This window comes from Rosa rugosa, chromosome 1 (assembly GCF_958449725.1).
Source record: "Rosa rugosa chromosome 1, drRosRugo1.1, whole genome shotgun sequence".
NCBI classification, from domain to species: domain Eukaryota; kingdom Viridiplantae; phylum Streptophyta; class Magnoliopsida; order Rosales; family Rosaceae; genus Rosa; species Rosa rugosa.
In genome coordinates, this window is record NC_084820.1 from 45,285,065 (window position 1) to 45,311,166 (window position 26,102).

General features: G+C 39.3%; 2 protein-coding genes across 2 annotated transcripts; both read right to left on the reverse strand.

Annotated features, from left to right (window-relative positions):
* Positions 1–7,162: 7,162 nt before the first annotated feature.
* LOC133728980 (uncharacterized) lies at positions 7,163–7,660 on the reverse strand. Its single transcript, XM_062156445.1, has one exon. It carries the CDS (start codon positions 7,658–7,660, stop codon positions 7,163–7,165), a length of 498 nt encoding a protein of 165 aa, XP_062012429.1.
* Positions 7,661–7,830: 170 nt separating this feature from the next.
* On the reverse strand, positions 7,831–8,394 carry LOC133728986 (uncharacterized). Its single transcript, XM_062156457.1, has one exon. The coding sequence runs from the start codon at positions 8,392–8,394 to the stop codon at positions 7,831–7,833; it is 564 nt and encodes a 187-aa protein (XP_062012441.1).
* Between the last annotated feature and the right edge of the window lie 17,708 nt (positions 8,395–26,102).

Here is a 26,102-nt window from a genome sequence, read left to right on the forward strand (position 1 = left end):
AAGAGAGGAGCAAGGACTAACTTCGACCCTCCATTGCCGTGAGTAAGTGGTGGTGCTGGCACTGCCTTAGAAGCATTCTTCAGCCTCATCACTATAAAGTTGTTTGGGGAAGAATAACTATAACACCACAAGCCCAACCCCTAGTTTGTTTCCCTTCCAGATTGTACCGTTTTCATTTCACATTTCTCCCCTTCTGATGGCTGAAGCTCTTATTTCAGTTCTCCTAGAACAATTGGCTTCAATCATCCATCAACAGGTACAACAAGAAGTAAAATTGGTAGTTGATGTTAAGAAAGAAGTTGCAAAGCTCACCCGCAATTTCCGAGCTATAGAAGCCGTGCTCAAAGATGCAGAGGAGAGGCAAGTGAAGGAGGCTTCCGTTAAACTATGGCTGGATGATTTAAAGGACGTGTCCAAAGAGATGGAGGACGTGTTGGATGATTGGAACACTGAAATTCTGAGGCTACAAATTGAGAAACAAGAGAAAGAAGCTGGAAATGCTCTTGATATGACTAAGAAGAAGGTATGTCTATGCATTCCTACTGCTTTCTTTTGTTTTGGCCAAGTTAGTCGAGTTATTTTTCGTCGCGACATTGCCCAATAGATTAAAGATCTCAATGAAAGGTTAGCAACAATTGCTGATATTAGGCAAAAGTTTAACTTTCAGTACACAAAAAGTGGTATTGAACATATTGAGCGACAAAAGACTACTTCTTTTGTTGATCAAACATTTGGTCTGGTAGATGAAAAAGAATTATTGGTGGGAAAGTTGCTGAGTGAGAGTAATCCTGAAGGGCAGAACCCCCTTGTCATCCCTATTGTAGGGATGGGTGGAATCGGTAAAACAACACTTTCCCAACTAGCATATAATGACGAAGAAGTGAAGGCTAATTTCACAAACAGAATATGGGTTTGTGTCTCAGACCCATTTGATGAGCTCAACATAGCCAAAGCCATCATTGTTGCCCTTGATGGAACTGTCAATTCCCTTTCGAATGACCTAGAATCTTTATTTCAATGTGTGCACAAGTCTATCAAGGGAAAAAGTTTCTCCTTGTCTTAGATGATGTGTGGAACCAAGACTATAGGAAGTGGGAAAATTTGAAGCTACCTTTACAAAATGGTGCTGCGGGAAGTAAAATAATAGTCACTACACGAAATGAAGAAGTAGCTAGGATGATGGGATCAGCACCCGATAACACTATCAATTTGAAGGTGTTGAGTGAAGAAAATTGTTGGTCATTGTTCGTTGGAATTGCCTTTACCAATAGAAACCAAGATTAGTGTCAAAATTTAGAACCTATTGGTAAGGAAATTGTGAAGAAGTGCAAAATTTAGAACCCACCGCCCGTCCCCTTATCGTAAAATTTATTAAAGAAAAAGCTAAAATTACAAAAACATGGAGCAAATATTGGAGAAACTCCATGTTTACCATTGTCACTGACTCATACACATTCTCAGCCTGGATTGGGGTGTTTCTGTTTGAGCCGTATAAGAAGAAATTTTTATATAGGGGTTTGAATCCCTCCTCACCCACAACCGGCCAGAAAGGGAAGGACGGTCCTGAATAGCTGCTTTTAAAAGGGTTTACCCATCACAACGACTTGCATTGCTATCATAAGTTACTAGGTAAGGGTTTCCACTTCCTCTGTAAATGTTATTCAGAAAGGACTGGCTTGCATTGCTCTTATAAGTGACTATGCAAACAACAGCATCTCCCTGTGTTTCTAGTGATTTGGTGCATCCTATCTACAGTGATCACTAATCAGCTTCATATAGATGAAGAAACTATTAATCGACAACATAGCTGCCCAGCTAAGTTACTTGATTAACCTTAAAAAAAACTCTCTTTGACCAAAATTCCCTGCAGATCCAAGATTCTAGAATCACTGCAATGTCTTCCAAACTTTTTGTGACTCTCTCAATCATGTATTCTATACGACTCTCGTGCACAACTCTTATATCGATGGTCAAAATTATCTTATGCATGACTTTCTCTGTTGCCACTAATCCACGCATACCATATTGAATTCCTTATCCAAACTATTCCGACTGAGATATATAATCTAAGGATCCAATCAAAGCCAAGCATAGCAATGCGAGACGGAGAAAAACAAAAAGCCTATAAAGAGAAAGTTACCCGAGAGTTGAAACCGGTGGCGTTGTTAACGATGCCTGAATTCTCTTCTGCTTCTTCTTCTTGTCGTCTGCGAGGGTCAAGAGCTCGGATGGGAAAAGACCCTTTGGCCCTTGTGGAAGAGAAGCAATCTGGGATGTGGATGGCAGCTTTTGAAGAGGCCATGAAGAAGGGGAGTGCCTGCACCGGAGGAGGAACTTGGGGCCTTCAGTAGCCGCCGTCATATTCTATCCTGTTAACTGTTAACTGTTGACGCCAACTGCCTCCTCTCACGGCGTCCAAGCATTCTGGGAGTTTAAATGCCAAGTCACGTTTTTGATCGGCTTAATTTGCTCGCGGCCTTACGGGGTTTGAGGGTTCAGGGTTTTATCTTTAATTTTAATAATCTTTCTGTTATAAAATATTGACTTACTTTGTAGAGAGTAAGAAATGTATAAAGAGAGATGAGGGGAAAATGGAGAAGTGTATTATTCAGTCTCAGAGGCCTCCCTTATATAGAGGTAGGGTTTACATGATAAGTGTTCACACTATTGAGATATTACATGTAGGTCCCTAACTAATAACGTGGACAGCCACATAAGAAATAATATTTACAACACTCCCCCTTGGATGTCCACCAATTGATGATGGCATTGGACGCGCTTATTGTTGCCTCACTAAAAACCTTGCCAGGTAACAAAAACCCAGTGGGATAAAAATAACCCTGGTCGAAGGACAAAAAGAGCACAACACGCATATGTCCTAGGTAGCATGTTTCTTGATGCTCCCCCTGATTGAAATCTCCCCCTGATCTTTGCATGCGTCGCTTGATAGCTTCGAGAGTCGTCTCAATCCAATCCCTTCCACTAACTTCTGGAAAGTACACTTAGGTAGAGATTTGGTGAATAAATCAGCTAAGTTTTCATCGGATCGAATTTGCTTTACTGCAATTTCTTGATTCTTTTGAAGCTCATGGGTGTGGAAGAACTTTGGTGCGATATGCTTAGTCTTGTCATCTTTGATGAATCCTTCTTTAATCTGAGCAATACAAGCAGCATTGTCTTCATACATGACTGTTGGATTGTCAGTTACTGAAGGTAAATCACACGTGCTTCGAATATGGCGAATCATGGATCTTAACCAAAAACATTCTCGGCCAGCTTCATATAATGCAATTATTTCTGAATGATTAGAGGAAGTTGCCACGAGTGTTTGCTTAGATGATCGCCATGAAATTGCCGTATCTCCACAAGTAAAAACATATCTTGTTTGAGAGCGACCTCTATGCGGATCAGAGAGATATCCTGCATCAGCATATCCAACAATCGTGGGATTATCAACAGATTTATTTGTATAAAATAAACCCATATCTGTTGTACCACGAAGGTAGCGTAAAATGTCTTTTACGCCTTTCCAATGGCGTGATGTTGGAGCAGAGCTATATCTTGCCAACACACTAGCTGCAAATGCAATGTCCGGTCTTGTACATTGTGCCAAATAAAGTAGGGCACCAATAGCACTAAGATATGGTACTTCTGGACCGAGGATAATTTCGTCATCTTGTCTGGGACGAAATGGATCTTTCATAGTGTCAAGACTCCGAACAACCATTGGGGTACTAAGTGGGTGAGCTTTGTCCATACCGAATCTCTTCAGAATTTTTTCAGTATAAGCAGATTGATGGACAAGAATCCCACTATCCAAATGCTCAATCTGCAGCCCAAGGCAATACCTTGTTTTTCCAAGGTCTTTCATTTCAAATTCTTTCTTTAAATATTCAGCAGTTTTTCCAAGTTCTGAAGAACTTCCAATCAGATTCATGCCATCGACATAAACTGCGACTATTGCAAAACCAGAATTTGATTTCTTAATGAACACGCAAGGACATATAGGATCATTGACATATCCTTCCTTAAGTAGGTACTCACTGAGGCGGTTGTACCACATTCGTCCAGATTGCTTCAATCCATATAAGGATCGTCTCAATTTGATTGAGTACATATTGCGTGGTTTTGTGGTTGCTTCAGGCAACCTAAGTCCTTCTGGGACTTTCATGTAGATATCAGTATCTAACTCACCGTATAGGTATGCAGTAACAACATCCATAAGTCGCATATCAAGTTTTTCCGAAACTACTAAACTTATTAGATAGCGGAATGTGATAGCATCCATTACAGGAGAATATGTTTCCTCATAATCTATCCCAGGCCTTTGTGAAAAACCTTGCGCAACAAGTCGCGCCTTATATCTTGCACTCATTTTTCTCATTACGCTTTCTCACAAATACCCATTTATATCCAACCGGTTTGACATTGGGTGGTGTTTGGACAACAGGTCCGAAAACACTGCGTTTTTCTAGAGAATTTAATTCAGTTTGGATTGCATCTTTCCATTTGAGCCAGTCATGTCTCTGTCTACATTCATTAACAGAGCGAGGTTCAGTGTCATCGCCTTTTATTATTTCAGTAGCTACTGCGAATGAGAATATATTGTCTATGATCATATCTCTACGATCCCACAACTCGTTGGTGTACACATAGTTTACGGAAATTTCCTTATTTTCAGGTACCTGAGCCTCTTCATGGGCTGGTGTCTCACCGATGTCATTCTCCTCTTCTGTAGTCACAGAATCATGAATTGTGGATCGGACATTAATGTCTTGCCCAATATTCTCTTCAGGGGCGATTTCATTAGGATTCAGATGTGCCTTTGTTTTCCTCTTTCTAGGAACTGAATCTTTTGAACCTACAGGTCTGCCACGCTTCAGGCGTGCAGCAGATGGCTCATTGGCCGCCACATTATTTTGTCCAATTTGGACATTAATTCTTGCCGGTGCATTTATTGCTGGGATATGTGATCTTGTCACTTTTGTTGTGTCAGTGAATGCATCAGGCATTGTGTTAGCAATATTTTGAAGGTGCAGAATCCTTCATACTTCAATTTCACTTTCTTTAGTACGAGGGTCAAGATGAGATATAGTGGGTACAGTCCACATTAATTCACGACGTTCATTTGGAACAGTCTTATCTCCCCCTAACGGCGGGAATATTGTCTCATCAAAATGGCAATCTGCAAACCGTGCGGTGAAGGTATCACCCGTCATGGGTTCTAAATACCGAATAATGGATGGTGAATCAAAACCAATGTAGATTCCCAATCGACGTTGAGGGCCCATTTTTATACGTTGTGGCGGTGCAATAGGCACATAAACAGCACAACCAAATGTTCGAAGATGGGAGATATTGGGCTGGTTCCCAGAAACAAGTTGTAATGGGGAATATTGATGGTTGGCTATGGGCCTCAACCGAATTAAAGCTGCTGCATGCAAAATTGCATGCCCCCAAGCAGAAACTGGCATCTTTGTTTTCATTAGCAAAGTGCGAGCTATTATTTGAAGTCTCTTAATAAGAGCTTCTGCCAAACCATTTTGTGTATGAACATGATGAACTGAATGTTCAATTTCAATTCCCATAGACATGCAGTAATCATCAAAGGTTTGAGATGTAAATTCACCAGCATTGTCTAGACGAATGGACTTGATGGTGTAGTCCGGGAATTGAGCTCGTAATTTAATTATCTGAGCAAGTAGTTTGGCAAATGCCACATTACGGGTAGACAAGAGGCAAACGTGTGACCATCTTGTAGAGGCATCAACTAGGACCATAAAATATCGGAATGGTCCACAAGATGGGTCAATCGGGCCACAAATGTCCCCTTGAATTCTTTGTAGAAAAAATGGGGATTCGATATCTACCTTTGCATAAGATGGTTTAACCACCAATTTCCCTTGTGAGCAAGCTTTGCAAGGGTTGCTTGGCAAAGTAATATGTTTAGTCATCAATGGATGTCCATTGGAATTTGTAATAATCCTACGCATCATGGTGGATCCGGGGTGACCCAAACGGTCATGCCAAAGCATAAATGTATGTTGATTTTTGAACTGCTGGTTCACAACATGGTATGCCTCAATTGGTTGAATGGTTGTGTAATACAACCCAGATGATAGGGCAACCAATTTTTCCAATATCTGCTTCTGGCAGTTTTTATCGGACGTAATGCAAAGATATTCCACATGATTATCATTTGTGGTCTCAATGTGGTATCCATTTAAACGGATATCTCTAAAACTGAGGAGATTTCTTCTGGATCTCGAAGAGTATAAAGCCTCTTGAATGGACAATGGAGTTCCATTGGGTAGCCTAATGTGGGCTCTTCCGGAGCCTTCAATCAGGTCTGCAGGACCTGAAATAGTAGTCACATTGGCTTTAGAAGGTGTTAAAGTGGAGAAATAAACCCGATCGCGAAGGATCGTATGTGTAGTGGCACTGTCAGCAAGACATATTTCTTCTCCATCCTTCATAAGTTGAGAGCATCCAAAATCCATTTTCATGCCTTCATAAAAAAAAAAATAATTAATTATCTGACTAAGGCAGTAAGGCATGATATTATAGATCATTTATAGATAACACAATTTAGTCATTAATTTGGATACAAAAATATATATATATATATATATATATATATATATATATATATATATATATATATATTTCTCCTTTTTGCAAACTGACGTCAAAAAAATAAGGAGACTAGTTATAAGTAGTTTCGTATATAAATTCCTACTAATAGATAAGTATAGTCTCAAAAGTCAAAGTTAACTTGAAGTAATCCAAATATATAGTTTGATAACTAATCATGATCATCATGGATAAAGACCACATTGAGATGTTTATCCGTGTAGGTATAATAAGAGAGCATATCATATTGAATAACTAGTTATATACCCATCATAATTACAAATGAGTAATTATCCGTGAAGTAATTAAGTTACTTAGACACGTGAGTTATATACATGAGTAATTAAATCATATGCAATCATAGACCACATGATATAGCAAAAAAAAATATCCAGAAAGAAAAAAAAAAACTTCTTTTTATTGCCTTTCAAACGAGCTAGGAACAAACCAAACTAAAAAAAACAATTCAGAGGCCTAAACAAAAGGTGACTAATGTAGAGAAAAAAAATGCCTAAACATAGGCTGACAACTAGTTGTCGTCAAGAATTCCACCACTGGTCATATCATCAAAATTGCTTCCATTGTTCGCAAAAAAATCTGAGACATCAAGCGGAGTAATGTCCATAGGCTCAGATGAATCCCAAGGGTCAGAGTGGTCAATGTAGTTTGTCTCCACATTTTTCTTTTTCAAGGAAGCTTTGTAAAGTGCCACCAAATGGTCTTCTGCACGACAGGTGCGAGCCCAATGGCCTTTACCACCACATCTAAGACAAACACTGTCTTCATTTTTATGAGTTTTGATCATCTGACCATTTCCTTTAGTAATCTTGGCATTGTTCCTTGGGCCCAACTGCTGGTTGTAGCCCCCACGAGCTTGACCATTTTGTCGACCCTGACCACGTCTATGACCACGGTTACGGGCTTTGCCATGCCTTCCACCACGTCTATTGCCATGACCACTAGTAAAAGTAGCATTCGCTTCAGGGAATGGTTGTGATCCTGTAGGGCGAGACTGATGGTTCTTCATTAAGAGTAAATGCTACTCTTAATGAAGAACCATCAGTCTCGCCCTACAGGATCACAACCATTCCCTGAAGCGAATGCTACTTTTACTAGTGGTCATGGCAATAGACGTGGTGGAAGGCATGGCAAAGCCCGTAACCGTGGTCATAGACGTGGTCAGGGTCGACAAAATGGTCAAGCTCGCCCAATGGCCTTTACATCATTGTTTTGCTCAGCCACCAGAAGACAAGAGATGAGATCAGAATATTTGGTGAATCCTCTTTCTCGGTATTGCTGCTGTAAGACCATATTTGAGGCATGAAAAGTGGAGAAGGTCTTTTCAAGCATCATGGCCTGAGTTACAGTTTCTCCACAAAGATTCATTTGGGAGGTGATCCTGAACATGGCGGAATTATAATCTATCACAGAACTGTAATCTTGAAGGCGCAGATGCGTCCATTCATAACGTGCCCTAGGGAGCACAACAGTCTTTTGGTGAGCGAACCTATCTGCCAAACCTGTCCATAGCTCAAATGGGTCTTTGACAGTTAAGTACTCGTCCTTCAATCCCTGATGGAGATGGTGGCGCAGAAAAATCATAGCCTTAGCTTTATTTTGCGGGGATGCTGAGTTTCCTTCCTTGATTGTAGGCCCAAGGTTTTGGGCTTCGAGATGAATCTCGGCATCAAGGGCCCAAGACAGGTAGTTCTTGCCAGAGATGTCAAGGGCGACAAAATCCAATTTTGCCAAATTCGTCATCTTCCTGCCACAATGAAGATGAGGTATGTTAGGATCCATATATAGTGTTAGAACTACAGGTTCTTAACAAATAAGTAATCAATATCGAAACTTCAGGTTCGAAAAAAAATAAGTGAACATTGGATCGCAATTATATGCAAGAAGCTTCAGGTTCGTGTTCTTATGATTAGAACTTCAGGTTCTAAAATTCCGTATTTTTTTTTTTTTTTTTGAACTTCGGGTTCAAACGGATATGTACTCGAAACTTCTGGCTCGAGTAGCAGTAGTGAAACTTCAGGTTCACTTGTATTATGAATATTAAATATACTTGATAAAACATATAAGGTAAATTTAATTAAATAAATATTAAATATACGATAAATAATGAAATAGCAAACATATATCCGTTATGTTAACAACATATATCTTATATATATATATATAAGGAACGTGTTAAAGCATACTTATCGTTCCTATCTTTGTGAAATGATCGATATATGAAACATGTATATGAAATCAGAACGTATTATACATATATAACATTGGCCATCTTATTTAGAGATCATTGCCCATAATTAACAAACATAAGAAAACGTGGACGCATGCTTGCCAACATATATTATACAGTAAATGTAAAAATTGCTGCAAAAAGTAAATTGAAGTATAAGACTCATAGATCTTGAGTAATGGTTGGAAGCAACAGAGTTGCACCATAAGGACTCGTGGATCATCATCGAGTTTTAAAGAAAAGAATAGAGCGTGCTGATAACGTGTTATAAAATATTGACTTACTTTGTAGAGAGTAAGAAATGTATAAAGAGAGATGAGGGGAAAATGGAGAAGTGTATTATTCAGTCTCAGAGGCCTCCCTTATATAGAGGTAGGGTTTACATGATAAGTGTTCACACTATTGAGATATTACATGTAGGTCCCTAACTAATAACGTGGACAGCCACATAAGAAATAATATTTACAACACTTTCATATTTTTGATTTTTTTTTTAATGTTGTTAACAGATTTATTTTATCTTGTTTTCGAATTTAGTGAAATGACTGTTTTGCCAGCATTTTTGTTAAAAAAAAAAAAAAATTATATTTGTGTCACGTAAGCAAATTCAACGGCAAAGTTAATAGAAGTAATAAATTAGCTACGAAACAATAGTTCAGGTACTACAAGTTGAAAGTTTAGGTACCAAAATGTGCATTGGACCATAATTTAGATACTATCTGAAGATTTTTCCCTTTTAATTTTTATTTTTTTAAAACTAGTATTTAAACATTGTAATGAACTAATTTTCTTAATAAGTTACGGAACTACAATGTAATAAGGGTGAGACATTTTGGCCTAACTATCAAATGTCTCATGGGAATGTATTTATTGGCCTTGCGGCTTAGAGTTTTCGGCATCAACTTTTCTTCTCTAACAAGGTTTACACAAGTTTTTGATAAATTAGGTTTTTCGATTTATTTTACTTGATTCAAATAAAGTAGAAGAAGTTTCCACTACTAACCATGAGTGCATAGAGTGACTTTGTTTTGCACTCATGATTTCACACCCTGTAGATTCCAGAGCAGCATTTAGTTCCGTCAAAGCTCCAGCTTGATAGCTAGTCTACAAAATTTTGGTAAGATCCTTGTTTCTGTTTCCATTTCCCGGATACAGATTCTAAAGATGCCTCTAGTTCTTTCTCATTCTTCTTCGAACCTGTTAGCAAAGATTCAAGTTCGTTCAACTTCCCTTTCAATTCAAGTTTAGCTTCTTTTGCATTTACCTCTAATTGCAAGCAGTGGCTTTCATGTGTACTTTTAGCTGTTTGCAGTTCATGTTTTAATGTCGAAATCTCCAAACCCATCTGATCGTCAATATAAAATGCCAAGCTGTGTCTTATACTTGCAGCTTCTCTCTTGAACTTTGCATTAGGAAATGCAAGCAACCAATTTAAAAATGAAATTCCAACGTCATCCATCTTGACATGTAGCTCAATGGAGTCAATACATTTTCCACATAATGCAGCCACAATTGAATCCATTATAACAACATTTAAACTCACTTGCTCCTTATCAAGGCTTCGAGTTACTAATATCCATAAACAGTTGAGTGGCTTCAACAGTTCTACGCTCTTTGCAAAGAGCATTTAATATTGGCACATGCACATCACGCCCCAAAATACCTCCCTGAGCATTCACTTCATCAAGAATGTTGTGTTCTTTATCTGAAAATTCAATACCAACACAAGCAATAACAATACCACAACAACATGATCTATCAACCACAATTGTAGAAGACTCTAGCTTCTGAGCTTTAATAATCAAAGTTGCCAACTCTTTCACATTTTTGTTATCAAGAAATCCTCTAACAACTCGACAATAGGTTTCACCATCCAAATCCAACCATTCCCCATCATCAGGAGGCCAAATTTCTTCTCCAGCTTTATCATTCAAGCAATTATGATAGAACTTAAGCATACAGGACAAGATACACTCAAAAGCTTTTCTAACATGTTGAGAATTTAAATCCAATGCAGTGAATACCTGAGACAATGAGTTCTGAGTCAGTTCACTAAGTCCGTCGAATGCTTCCTTGCAAAAGAGTTTAGCCTCCTTTATCTCATAATGACAAAGTTGTAAGCAGAGAATGAACCATTGCACTCCCTTTGCTGCAGATTGTGCATCAGTAGAACATATCACCATCTCTCTGTCAAGATTGAGCCATTCCCCAACAGTAGAATCCAGCTCTGTTGCCGGTCTGTCAAGATTGAGCCATTCCCCAATAGTAGAATCCAGCTCCGTTGCATTCCCTTCACTTGCAAATTTGGCATGAACTTTTGATTTCCATTTCTCCCATATTTTCTCTAGCACCATTTCAGAAGTCACTTGCGCTTTTTCATATTTGTCTCCAACAGACAAATTCTCTTCACCACTATTACCACTCAATAATCCGTGGCCAACATCCATGGAAGTATGAGCCTCAAAACCGAGAAGTGTGTTCCCAACAGATGATCCATTGTCAAAGTGAGTGTGCTGAAAGTAATGTGATTGAACATTATTCTTCCACATCACACTATTCACCCCTTCAGTGCTTTGAATCTTAGACTCCCTATTTCCTGTACTAGCACCCATGCTATTACTCACAATATTCAATTTCTCAGTCATACCAATAGAAATATTATCCTCACTACTACTTCCAGATACCACCACAACAGAAATATCATTATTCAAATCCAATATTGCTTCATGAGGTGATAGATTAACATTTGGTTCCGAGATTCGAATACTACGACCTCCAGTTGTAGCCGTAGCTGAGGACGATGTCTTCCCCGACGCCGTAAGAGATGTAGCAACCATAGTAGGTGGTAGTGACCCAAACTTCAACAAATTTGAATTGGCTTCAGTCACTGGGTTTTTGGGACCCAAACACAGTTGACGTAGCTCTGCTAAAATCTCAGCCTGGAATGTTGATTGTTGGGAGCGGATGACTTCAAAAGAATCCGGCGTCTTCGAAATCCTTGCCTCCAATTGATCTTTAAGTATCTGGTCAGGTTCCATTGAAATTGCGCGAAGCTGAAGGGCAGGTTCAACCTGCATTAGATCTGAAATTAGTCGTGGTTGCTCATAAGCTGAAGGTGGAGGAGCAGAATAGTAAATAGGTTATGTAGTCATGGTTTTTGTGGGGACAAACTGAGAATAAACACTGGGAATTGATGGTTCATGTGAATGGCTTTGTGAAATTGAAGGATGAATCCAGAGATTTGGGTTAGGATGAGGTGAATGGTAAGTAGGGATTGATGGGCTTTGAGGAGTTGTGGTGAGTGGCTGCGGAGCAATAGGATGAATCGGTTGCAAGTATGGAGGAGGGAAGAACTGCGAGTGAGTCTGAGGAACACATGAAAATTGGTGAGGGAGTAAGTGGCCATTGATGATGGTTGCAGAAGGGTTGAGTTGCAATGGTGGGTAAGGGTTTGGTTGCGATGATAATTGGGTAAACTCACAGGTAAAGCTACCGTTAGAAATGATACGGAGAGCTGTAATACCCGCCGGAGATCCCACCGCCGTAAGCCGCCGGACTAACAGGGAAAGGGCCCAGGTGTGGGCTTTAATACCAGTTGTTACGATCCCCGGGATCGTAACCGGAAAATGTAATTGTAAACGAAGGAAGCTAAAGGAACCTAAAGGAAATAAGTAAATGAAAACTTCAATATTATTCAATGATCCTGTTACAAGTCCCAGTGGCTATTTAGGCAAAGAAAACATCTAGAAGTAGTGGACTCATAAAACATAAGGCCCAAATAGGCCCATACAAGAATGACAGCCCGTATGAGGATAGAATCATAACATTCTTCCTCAACTCTTCACTTGTTTTTGGACGGAAGATGGTGGAAGTCCTCATCTTGTCCTCATCTAGGAGGCAAGGGAGACATCTTGTGCTTTTGGTTTGGCTCCAAAAAGAGTCAAACTTGTGCACAAAACAATGTAATTCCTATGTTCTTTAATGTTTATGCATGTTTTGAATCTTTTGGCTGCTATACTTTCATGTATCCTAAGTATGTTCATAGATTTATCACTGAGAAGCATGCTTTACGAAATTAATGAATCAGAAACATGAACTTGATAAACTCTTGATTCCGTGAGCATGTGTAGCTAAATAGGTGGTGGCTTAGCTTATTCCTACGGGAAGAACTAAGTTGCTTGAATTTCTTACCTTGAAATTAAAGCATGATGTTGTGAGTTTAGGTTCCGAAAGAATTTAGGCTCATGGCACCATAGGCCATTTAGGATCCGGAATATTTGAATGGTATAAAGGTTGTGTAATTCAGCTTTGCTTCGGAAGAGATTGTTAAATTGCATGACTAGTTGGTTTCTTGGTAGCTTCATCAAAGCACTAAGGGGAAATTTATCAAAGCATGTTGTTACATTAATTTGGGGTTACATTATGTGCATGAGTAAGGTTAGGTGTGATGCCTAAGTCTCTATTTCTCTCTTACATCAAAGTCTCTATTTTTATTTGCTTACTTTATTTTTGTGTACTTTAATTTATTTGTGTAAACTCTAAAATCAATCAATCCGATTCACCACTTTACCATTGTGAATATCATTTTTGGTCGTTTTGGCTTCCAAAGGGCCGAGACTAATGATTTGTAAAAAGGTAGACTTGCATGTGTTTTCTAGGCTTATTTTCGCGGTAATCTAGCTAGGATAGAGTTACTCAATCCTTTGGGTACGATACTCTCACTTTCCCTTTACTAAAACTTGACCTCTTATACTTGGGAGTAGGGCACATCATTCATAAATTGCATACATTTTCATACTCAATGATGTCCCCAACACTAACAACCTGTAAATATCAAAGAGTATGTCCCCAACATCTGAGCAATCACCTGAAAATAAAAATATCTAAAGTTTTCAACTTCAAACATTTGATGAATTGGTTTTGAAACTGAAAAATCACATTTTCAAGTGTGCTTGAACCAAAAAGTAAAGGAAAATAACAAGATTTATGTCACCTTCTGCATAATGGGTACATAGAAAAAGCTACTGCTTGATTCTTAGTCTGTATTGGAGCAAGGTTTGTCATCTTTAACATTGAGAATACGGTTTCCATTAGTTGCATGATTCTCAATCATGGCTTAAAAGCACTGGATAAAAGCTGAGGAAATAGAGAGAGAACAAAGTAACCCAGAAGGAGAAATTGCTTGTGTATTTTTATTTTTTATTTTCCGCTCAATCTTGAAGTGAGAAAATGTTGACCAGACCTTTCAAAAAAAAAAAAATGTTGACCAGTTGGAATGGCTCTTATTGGTCTTTCTTTGTTTTATCAAGAGGGGTTATGATTCGTATGAAGGTTTTCATAGTAGATATAATTCGGCTTGTGAACAGCAAACCCTAGTTTCAGGTCTAAGTCAAGAACAAATCTTCTAATGGACAAGAGATCAAATCTTGATGCTGAGGTAAAAATTCATAAATCAAAGAAAGAAGAGAATCAAAATCCCAATTGGATCGATCTTTGCTCTCATACCAAGTCCAAGAATATGAGAGAAAAATAATTGAGGGAATAATTTACTATGCATTTTATTCTTCTCATGGATATATGTGTGTGTGTGTGTGTTCTAGAGAGAACCTCCTTACTTTTAAAATTTGAGAATTTTTATTAGTTTTAGAGTTGGGCAAAAAAAAAAAATGGAAGACTGGAAAATCAACCCAAACCGATTCGAACCAGTCGATTCAGTCCGGCTTTTGCTCTCAGATTTTGTTTTTTAGTTCGGTTCAGGCCCAACAGGAAAAAAAAAAAAAAACCGGTCTGATAAGTTTTGTGAAAACGCAAAAATCCAGTAAGTTGATTAGGTGCCAGGTTTTCAGTTGAGAAGTCTATAGTATTACTATAGACTCATCCACACTTTATCTCGCACTACTATATAGAAGGACATTTTTTAGAATCTTCTCCCCTCAACTAGTCAGCCACATCGATCTCTCTATCTCTCTCTCTCTTCTCTTTCTTCTTCCTCTTCTTCTCCGCCAAAGCCCAGATGAAAATTCAAAATTTAAATTCCTCTTCTTCTCTCTCTTCTTCCCTTCTACGTGGCTACTCTCATTGACTGATTTTTGCTTTGGTACCAATCTCAGTTTCGCAAATTAGTGAACTGAGTTGGTGGAGATTGGTCCTGAGCATATAATCTGAGTTGGGTTTTGTGAAAAGTTGCAGAAAGTTGCTAATTTCATTGGGAAAAGCTATGGATGCTGATTTTGAGTTTTAGCCTTGAATAAGTTTTTGTTGGGTGTAGTAGCTAGGCAGTGATTTGACACTTCTGATGTAGTTCCTGATATGAACGGCAACGATTTGACCCGTTATAATTGCTGGGATGAGGTGAGGATTAGCAAGAAGCTCCACCAGTGATAGATCTTCATTGTCGTCGATTGTTCACAGATTAGTGACTCACGCCATGCAGAACCAAAAACTCGGCAAACTTGACCTGAAAAAACTTCGGTTCGGGCTTGATCTCTTCGGTCCTGACTGTTGGAAACCTTGATCTAGGCCCGACTCGAAAACTTCGAGCTCGGTCTCAAGTTTTGAGAATTTTGCTTCGGGCTCGGCCCGTGCCCAGGCTGGCCTATTAATTTTTCACTAATATACAATCTATTTCAACAATTTCAAACTTTGATCCTTCTGATTCATATGCAATCAACCAAATCCATAATCATTTGTTCATTGAAAATATGCAAACAAATATAATCCGTTAAATAAAATTAGAACGAACATTGTGCTAAGCAAATGGTTAAACGTTTTCTGATTTGGCTACTTTTTTGTAGAATTCATATGTGTATATGTAACTGTAACTAGAGAATAAGTAGTTTAGATTATTAAACTACATGCTAAAAATAAAAATATCCACAAATTTCAAATTTAAGGAGGTTCTCTTTAGAATCTCTCTCTCTCTCTCTCTCCACAGACACACATACACACAGAGAGTAGTAAATGGTAATGACCCTAATTTAATTTAGATACTCCCGTAGTATGCGCTAACAAGTCATATACGATTATATATCAACGTGTTGAGGATTTCCATTCTAGGGCTTTTACCTCTATCACCACTTATCTATCTTTTTCTTCAGACAAATCTCTTGAAACTATTTATCTATCAAGTACAATTTTGTGATAGGTAAGAAGTTACAAAAAGGATTGCCATTAACTATTGAACAATAATTCAATTTTTCATTCCATTTATGAATAGGATTCATGTGATTTCCCCAAAATTTTTAGAAACTTCAATCTATCTCATCCTTCTCTGCTAGGGCACTTTCCTTTTGCTATCCCATTCTCCAGTTTCTAATATGCCATTTTGAGTAAGAGATGTATTCTAATTCATCAAAAGTAGAGTTTTTATCACCACTAGGGTCACAACTTTCTTGCACCGGACAAAATGATACCCAACTTTCAAAAGTGATCAAAATGATATACCTAAAGTTTTAAAAACAAATCAACTTGATACCTCGGTTTTTTTTTTTTAACTTCTTTGTTAAAATTGATCACGTGTAGTGCGGTGTTTTGTAGAATTATAATAATATTTTACACAAAAAAAGTTTTTCAATTATTTTTCATTTTACTTTGTTAATTCCCTTCTTCTTCTTTTTTTTCTTCTTTTTCTTCTCTCTCTATCTCTCTCCCCATTTTTCTTTGTTTCTTTTGAATTTGTGAAACATCTCTACTTTATTCGTTTCTATGATCGATGGTAGAATTGAAATTGAATGGAGGATTTTTTTTTTTTTTTTTTTTTTTAAATTCTGTAGAAGAAGAAGATTGGGTTATAGATGGTTGATGGCTCTCTGACCACAAATCACTTCAATTTTGACCCTAGTAGTGATAAAAACTCTCAAAACTAATATAATGAGAAACAAGAAAACATTTTTTCTTTTTTGAAGGGGTTTGGAATCCAGCCAAGCTGGAAGGCTCATTCCCACGCCTGACTTATTATATTATCATTAAAATTATGCATAGAGGGGGACATTGTTAGGTCCATAATTACCTATAATTATTCCCCTAATCTTACACTTTTGCTTAACCTTTGTGTTTATTTATATATATTTATTATGTTTTCCTTATCATGCTAGGAAATGATGAAGAAGCTTGGAAATGCACTAAAAACTCAACTTTAGCACATTTTCCTACCCCGGCTAGCAGAAACCAAGCTAGTCAAGGAAGGAGGAGCGGAAGACCGACCAAATGAACTCCGAATGAGTTGAAACTTTCCAGATCCATTCTAGACATACTAATGATAATTGTTTATGAAGAGTGTAAGAGCTAGTTCGGAGTGGAAGGCCTTCAAAAGATCGGCCCAAGTTTCTGACTAAAAGACGAAAATTGCAAAACCGGACCTGTACAGATTCCGGCAGAATTTCCGGCCAAACCACGGTGAACTAAGCTCTAAAATTTTACCAGGATGATCTACACTCATGGAGGAACATTTGGTATGAAGAGGTCAAATGCCAATTCAGAACTCTCGGTGGAGATTCAATTGAAGGAAGATAGGAGAAGAAAGTGCGCAAACGGACAAAAAATGGGTTAACGGTGGTCAACGCCGGATTCCCGACATTTCCGGCCGAGAACATGTGTGGAGGATAAGGAAGAGCTGACTAGGATTAGAGACTTTAGATGGGAAGACTTTAGGTCTAGGTTATTTTGAAATTCAAAATTTGAAAGATGACAAGTGGTCTCATTCTTACACCTTATACTTTTGTCTCCAATACCCTACACAATGACCCTTCTACCCTTACTTTTTCTCCTCCATCAAAATATCTATGGGCTTCCTAGGTCGTTTCTATGTGAAATCAAAAACTAGATCCACATTTTGTACTTACACATTTGTCAATCACATCTAACCCTTCATTTCTTTTGATCTCCACCCTTGATTTGAATTGTCTTGGCCTTTAAATAGCCCATTCTCTCTCCCCAAAACCATGCATCCCCTTGGCTCCCTCATTTTGGAGCATCAAAATCTCTCTTTTCTTTAGTTTTAGGTTAGTTTTTCATACCTTTGTACATAGTTCTTTGAGTTTTGTGTAAGAGAAAGGTGTGTAGCCACTTGGGTTTCACCAAAACCGAAGTTTCTACACACTTTGATCAATCACTTCTCTAGTTTCTCAAACATTCAAGCCTTGTTCTTACTTTGTTCTTGAGATTTTGTGGATTTGTATAGTGATTTGGGTTCTAGAAACCGAAATCCCTATACTTTGAAGCATTTCTTTTCTCATATAGCATCTAGGAGGCAAGGGGGACATCTTGTGCTTTTGGTTTGGCTCCAAAAAGAGTCAAAACCGTGGGTATATCACTTGTTCTCCACTCTTTGCTCTCTTTTATTTGTTATCTATGATGTTTTGTGGCTTGTAGCTAGTTGTGTAAATATGAGTTGTGAGTAGTTGAATTTGGGGCTAGGGCTCAAAGTTGTGCACAAAACAATGTAATCTTTATGTTCTTTAATGTTTATGCATGTTTTGAATCTTTTGGCTACTATACTTTCATGTATCCTAAGTGTGTTTATAGATTTATCACCTAGAAGCATGCTTTAGGAAATTAATGAATCGGAAACATGAACTTGATAAACTCTTGATTCCATGAGCATGTGTAGTTAAATAGGTGGTGGCTTAGCTTATTCCTACAGGAAGAACTAAGTTGCTCGAATTTCTTACCTTGAAATTAAAGCATGATGTTGTGAGTTTAGGTTCCGGAAGAATTTAGGCTCACGGCACCATAGGCCATTTAGGATCCGGAAGATTTGAATGGTATAAAGGTTGTGTAATTTAGCTTTGCTTCGGAAGAGATTGTTAAATTGCATGACTAGTTGGTTTCTTGGTAGCTTCATCAAAGCACTAAGGGGAAATTTTATCAAAGCATGTTGTTACATTAATTTTGGGTTACATTGTGTGCATAATTGAGGCTAGGTGTGATACCTAAGTCTCTATTTCTCTCTTACATCAAAGTCTCTATTTTTATTTGCTACTTTATTTTTGTTTACTTTAATTTATGTGCGTAAATTCTAAAATCAATTCAAAAGCCAATTCACCACTTTACCATTGTAAATATCACTATTGATAGTTTTGGCTTCCAAAGGGCCGAGACTATTAATTTGTAAGAAGATAGACTCGCATGTGTTTTCTAGGTTTTATTTTTGCGGTAATCTAGCTAGGGTAGAGTTACTCAATCCCTTGGGTACGATACTCTTTACTTTTTCCCTTTACTAAAACTTGACCTCCTATACTTGGGAGTAGGGCACATCATACACAAATTGCATACACTTTCATACTCGTGATGCACCCAACAGACATAGTGCCTTGACCTCTAGCAATATTACAACTATTTCGTAGAGAACATCCCGAATAATAACAGGAGTCTCATCTAACCAAACATCATTTAAATAATTAACGCTAGCGAGGTTAGCCAATCTACTGGCTACACCATGCGCTTCACGAAAAATATGCCTAACCTGAGAAGAGTGAAACAAGAAAACATATTTTGATCTCTTACGTTGATAGAGGATAAGAAGGAAACTACATATATGGTAACATTCAAAAATTGTAATTTAATAGAGGATAAGAAGGAAACTACATATATGGTAACATTCAAACATTGTAATTTAATAGAGGATAAGAAGGAAGGGTGCAGCTATTGCCACCCTACTAACCACTATGTTCACCCTACATGCTCTTCTCACCCTACATATACTTTTTTAATTTCAACTTTACTTTATTCACCTATTTGCAATACCTAAAATATCATTTCTAATACTATTTTGTTCACCCTATATTCTCTTCTCACCCTATGTATATTTTTTTAATTTCAAGTTTACTTTGTTCATCCATTTTGCAATACCCAAAATATCTTTTCCCCAAACAATTAAGAGAAACTTGAGAAGTGAAGGAGAAGGGGTCTACTAGTGTAAACTTGATGTTGGTACGAGTGCAAAATATCTAAACTTGATTTTGAATGTACAGATGTCTACCCTCCTCATTTTTGTCATAGTAGTTCAAGCAGGAGAAGGGATTAAAATGTTGGCCGGAGAGGCGGCCTCAAGGTAATCTTGTTTTCAAGTTTCGACTACAAAGGAATGGTCTTACTCGGAAAGGAATAACCTGAGGAAGTTTAGAATGATGGTGCTTGACTGAATTACCCAATGAACATCAATTTGCATTCAGTTTATTGGTTCTTTGCATTATGAATGTTTCACTACTGATGGATTAATGAAACATATGGGTTATGATTAGACCTATTTTCTTTTCTCTTCTGGAAACTATGATTGGTCACTGAATTGTTGAATTGCATGAACATTTATTAAGTATTTGTTCTTCAGGGGATAAGAAAAAAAAAATTGTAATTATATTTAACAAGATATTTTCTTTTATTGTAATTTTGTATTAGGATATTTTAGTCTTTCAATAAATCAACAACTTGTAGGGTGAACAAAGTATTTAATAGGGTGGTAATAGCCGCACCCTAAGAAGGAAACTACATATTGTTGTAGAAAAACTGAAATTGAGAGGAATTTGTTGTGTATTCTCATTGATAATAGGGGCCTCTTTATATAGAGGATTACAATGCATAGAATCTCAATCATACAAGGAAAGGAATTCTACATTGATTAGGATTCTAGATCCTTCTAATTAAATCCTATTACCACTAGGTCTAGGTCAAGTAACCTAGAGTTTGGGCCAGACACATAATCGGGATTTCCTTGAACACTCCCCCTTGTGTCGTCCAAACGTGGTGCTTCTCTCGTTGCCTCATTAAAAACCTTGCCGAGTAACAAAAACCCAGTGGGACAAAAATAACCTCGATCGAAGGGGAAAAAGAGCACAACACACCCTTCACGTTTCGAGACCATACATGTAGACATCTCCCCCTGATGTCTGCATCTCCCCCTGATGACTACGGTCATGGGAGTTCGGATACCTTCCGTAAACGATGCTACCAACATGTTTCTCGAAAGTGGAATTTAGGCAATGACTTAGTGAGCAAGTCTGCCACACTGTCCTCAGATCGAACCTAGTTCATTTTGATCTTGAAGAGAGTCTGTTGTTGCTGATTAAGCTTGGTGTTGTCGCTTTGATGTAGCCTTACTTCATTTGTTCAAAACAAGCTGCATTATCCTAAATGCTCGTAGGCTCATCTGTGGTAGACTTCAAACCACAAGTGTTCGAACATGCGTAATTATGGATCCAATCCATATAGAGCAATAGTCTCTGCATGGTCCGAAGATATAGCGACTAGGGTCTATTCTGTAGACCTCCAAGATATCGCAGTCTTTACCCATGGTGAACACTTAACCAGTTTGGGAATGACCTTTGTGTGGGTCAGAGAGGTACCCAGCATCAGCAAAACCTTCAAAGACGCTAACTTCGTTTTGGAATGGGGAGAGGGGACGCATGCCGGTGTTGGCGGCGTTCCTGGTGTGTGATGGGTCCGAATCCATCATCTCTCTGTAGGGATAGAACAAGCCCATATCAATCGTACATCTCAAGTATCGAAAGATATCTTTTACACCAATCCAATGGCGTCGCGTTGGCGCAGAGCTATACCTTAGCTAACAAGTTCATTGTAAATGAGATGTCCAGTCTTGTGCATGGAGCTAAGTACAATAATGCGCATATTGTACTTAACTAGGGCATTTCTGCCCCTAGCGCATCTTCGTCATCATCCTTCGGACGAAGAGAATCCTTTTCAGGATCAAGACTACGGACGATCATGGGGGTGCTTGAAAGTTTGACCTTGTCAAAATGCCTAAGCATCTATCAACACGATGCTCAAGTTCCAAACCGAGACATAATCGTGTTCTCCCAAAATCCTTCATCTCAAACTCGGATTTCTAGTGTTCAGCGGTTTCCCTTAACTCTTTAAGGGCTTCTAATGAAGATCATGTCCAACATGAACCGCGATAGAATCCGAAACTTGTTATGGAAACGCGTGGGCATATCCCTTCCCAATCAAGTAGTCACTTTAGTGAGCGTTTCAACCTCTTTGTAAAACGCGCCCCGTGGTCTAGAGCCACTTGACTTGGGTAAATGAAGTTCACCATGAACCTTCATGTATATTCCGTATCTAGATCCCTATAGAGATACGTAGTGACCACATTTTGTAAGCTGCATGTTCAGTTATTCGGAAACTACCAAACTGACAAGGTAGTGGAGTGCAATGACATCCATTACGAGAGAATATGTCTCATCGTAGTCGATTCCAGGGCGTTTTGTGAGAAGCCTTGCGCCATAAGGCGAGATTGTCATCTCTTTTTCTCATCACGCTTTCTAACGAAGACCCATTAGTCAACAGGTTTTATGTCAGGAGGTGTTGGCATCACTAGCTCAGAAAACCTTCCTATTCATTAGAGAATCCATCTTAACCTGGATCGCATATTTCCATTTAGGCCAAATCTCTCTACGTTGGCATTCATTCATCAACGGAGCGTGGTTCGATATCATCGGACTCAACAAACTCATGCGCAACGAAATGCGCGACTACATCATCAATTATGATGGAGTTTCTATCCCACATCTCATGTACACTAGTGTAAGTTTCATAGAGCTCTATATTCTCAGGAATAGGGTTCTAACGTTGAGGCGTCCCCCAACGATAACCATAACCCGGAAGATTCTCATGAGACGGATTTTGAGTGTCGATGATCAAAGGATTGGAATGTGCCAAAGTATCCTTCGAACCCACGGGCCTCCCATGCATCCTAGCTGGGGCCATGGCCTGTAACGCCAGAGTGCCACTCTCATTGGCGTTGGCGCCATGCCTACCTCCGTGTAGGGTGGCGCTACGTCCTCTGGTAGGGACGTACTTCCTTGCAGGCATATTTGCAGCAGATGTGTGATCTCGTCACTTTAACAGGGATCAAGATGAGACATAGTGGGGACAGACTACGACAATTCCTGTCGTTCCTGTTGAACATTCGTGTTCTTATCTCCCCCTAATGACGGGAAGACTGTCTCATCAAAGTGACATCCGCAAATCCAGCGGTAAGGAGATCGCCTAGCAAGGGTATGAAGTGGCAGACGATTGTTGGAGTCTCAAATCCAACGTAGTTGCCCATTCGTCTGTATGGACCCATCATAGAGCGCTGTGGCGGCGCAATTGGCACATAAATGGCACACTCAAATATGCGTAAGTACGATACTTGTACCCAGTCACTAGCTGTAACGCCGAGGTAGATTGAGTGGCGGTAGGTCGTAGACGAATTAGCATAGCTGCATGCGATATTGCATCACCCCAAGCGGATATAAGGAGATTGGTGCGCATTACCAATGTCTTGACTACCATCGTAGTCGTTTCCGCGAGACCATTTGGGTGTGTACAGGAGAATATGATGTCCAACATCAGTCTCATTGCAATATCCATCGAAAGTCTTCGATGTAAACTCACTAGCATAGTCAAATCCAATTGACTGAATAGGATGATTCGGGGAGTGAGCCCGTTGTCATAGGATGTGTGCTAGGAGTGTTTCATAAGCAGCATTACAAGTGGACAATGGCACAACACGGGACCAGCGTGTGGGCATATCAACCAACATCATGAGATATTTAAACGTCCGCAAGTTGGTGGAATCAGTCCACAGAATCCCTACGGATTCTATGTAAGAACATAATGAGTATTTTCATATCCTTTGCATAGGACGGTCTCAGTCCTAATTTTCCTAAGGAAGTGGCTTTGTAAAATGAGCGAGAGGCCTTAGAAGCAACCAAGGAGAGTTTTGGTTGGGCCTGAGCGTTTGAAACGCATATTGAAGCAAAGTTTGTGACTACATCACCCATCATGGTGTCATGACCATGGGAAGCGGCATCCATGGCGTTATAACCATGGGGATTGACATCCATGGCGTCATGGCCATGGGTAGCGCCAAATATGGCGTTGTCACAAGGGACTTGGGCGGCCATATGGCGCTCCAAGACAGCTGCAGCGCCAGATGCTGCAATTGTTGCGGTCTTGCTAAGTCCAGGAATCAATTTTTGATTCTTGCTTCATTTCGCTCGAGGGTGTCCATGTGAAGTCTTTAGTAGACGGATCACCATATCATGACCAGGGTGACTTATCCTGTCGAGACGAAGCCAATATGTGTCTAAATCCAAGAGATCTTCTCTCATAACCTTTATTGGATTAATAGCTCGAATAGTGACATAGAGTCTACTAGAGAGACACATAAACTTCTCTAAGATGCGCCTTTGTTCGCAATCATTAGAGGCATTGCAAAGGAACTCATTTCTGTTCTCCTCATGCATTTCTGCATGGAATCCGTTGGCTATTCATAGGGTGTGATTTACCCTAGGAGCGTAGAGAGTTTTGTGAGAATAATCAAGGTGCCATTTGGCAAGGGGAACTTGGGCTATTCCATGTCCTTGAATTAATACTGATGGCCCAGCCATCGTAGTCACAAAGTAACATGCTCATGGAGTCATAATGAAGAGAACTCGAAATTTTATTCATAAGCCAACGGAGTACATCATTGTCTCTTAACCATTAGGAGAATCTAATCCAAATGCTTAGCTAATGCAAAACAATGGTAGTCGTCTAACTTCTTTCGGTAATTCCAACGCAAATGTGACCAGGTGAGTAGGGAGATGTCGGTGGAGCAAAGCTCGCTTAATTACCACTTATCTCAAAACCTTCCTAGACATCACATTTACATTGAGTACGCCTACTTTGAAGAAAGACTAAACCATAGGCATCTACTAAAAAAATAATATGGCAATTGCCTACATCTCTTGGAAAATAAAGACTTAAACAGAATTGGCGATCTATTGATCCCAGCCAGATTCGTAGTCTTCAACCCTTCACTCTAGATCATCTTCTTGATCTTCTTGTTCAACATAGTGAGCTTCTCTTGCTTCACAATATGTTTTGTAGGCGGTGACAGTTTCTTCACGAGCTCTACAAATGTGTGCCCAATGATCAGACACTCCACATTGAGAACATACATCTCTTTGCTCAAACTCCATTGATTGAGGCGCTTTGAAAGCGTCATTTAGATGGCTCTTAGTGTTGGTGGTGCCACCAACATGGCCAGAGGTGTTGCCTCCCTCTCTCTTTCCACGTTCACCTCTTCGGTTCCGTGTTCGCCTATATTGGCGGTTACCTTCCCAAGTAGAGCGATTATATGGACCAGAACGTCCAGAAGTATCCCTAATATTAGGGTTTCGCTCTTGGTGCCCTCTCTTTAGGGCGCGACTATAATTGGATTCCGGAATATGCTCTGTTCCCACGGATCTCGAATTATAGTTCTTCACAAGGATGTTGTCATGCTTTTCAGCGACATTCATAGCTCCAATGAGCTCATGAAACCTTGTGATTCGTCTTGCATTAACATCGATTCGATAGTTCTTAGCAACCATCAATGCAGAGACGGGGAAAGTAGAGAGAGTCTTCTCAATCAACATCGCATTTGTGATCTCTTTACCACAGAATTCCATTAAGGATTTAATGCGAAGTGCTTCCGAGTTGTAGTCAAGAACTGACTTGAAATCACAGAAGCGGAGGCTATGCCATCTCACTTCTAGGTCAGGAAGCAGGGAGTCACGGACGTTGCCAAATCTTTCTTCGAGTGAGGCCCACAGCTTTCTGGGGTCTTCTTCATTCATACACTCGTACTGGAGCGAATCATCCATATGACGAGTCATTAGGATGATGGCTTTCGCCTTATTTGCCTCGAAGGCTGCTCTATTTGCTTCCAAAGCTTGAGCTTGCTCAACAGTTAGCACGTCCTGGCTAGGCTCGAGAATCGTATCCAGGATTCCATTGGCCTTGAGATGCTGGCGGACATCACGAACCCACCTGTGATATCCAGAGCCAGTTGTTCCCAATGGAGCAAAGTCCAATTTGTTCAGGTTACTCATCCTGAAAGAGAACAAGAAATTAGGGTTAGTTTCGGAGCGGAAAAAGCTACCACGAAAACATATAAAATTTCTGAGCGTAGTTGCTTCCAAGAAATTAGGAATTTCCGAGCGTAGTCGCTTCCAAGAGATTCGATTCCAAGAGGGATTGGATTAGATCGAAACAATGATGTAAGTGGTCGATCATAAATTCTCTACAAACTCTAAGTTTGGAGATCTCAACAAGCTCCAAGCTTGGAGTGAGCACGAACCCCCACAGTTCGGCTATTGGTCTCCCCTATGAAGAATAAAAGGGGGGTAGAAGAAGGGAGGTTGCAAGTCCCCGAGAAAAGAAGAGAAAAACAAAAAAAAACTTCAAAAACGGGAAC

What these genes read in the sequence shown, in the direction of transcription:
- LOC133728980 (XM_062156445.1), bottom strand. Translation starts at nt 7,660, where the DNA reads ATGAAGAACCATCAGTCTCGCCCTACAGGATCACAACCATTCCCTGAA.
- LOC133728986 (XM_062156457.1), bottom strand. Translation starts at nt 8,394, where the DNA reads ATGACGAATTTGGCAAAATTGGATTTTGTCGCCCTTGACATCTCTGGC.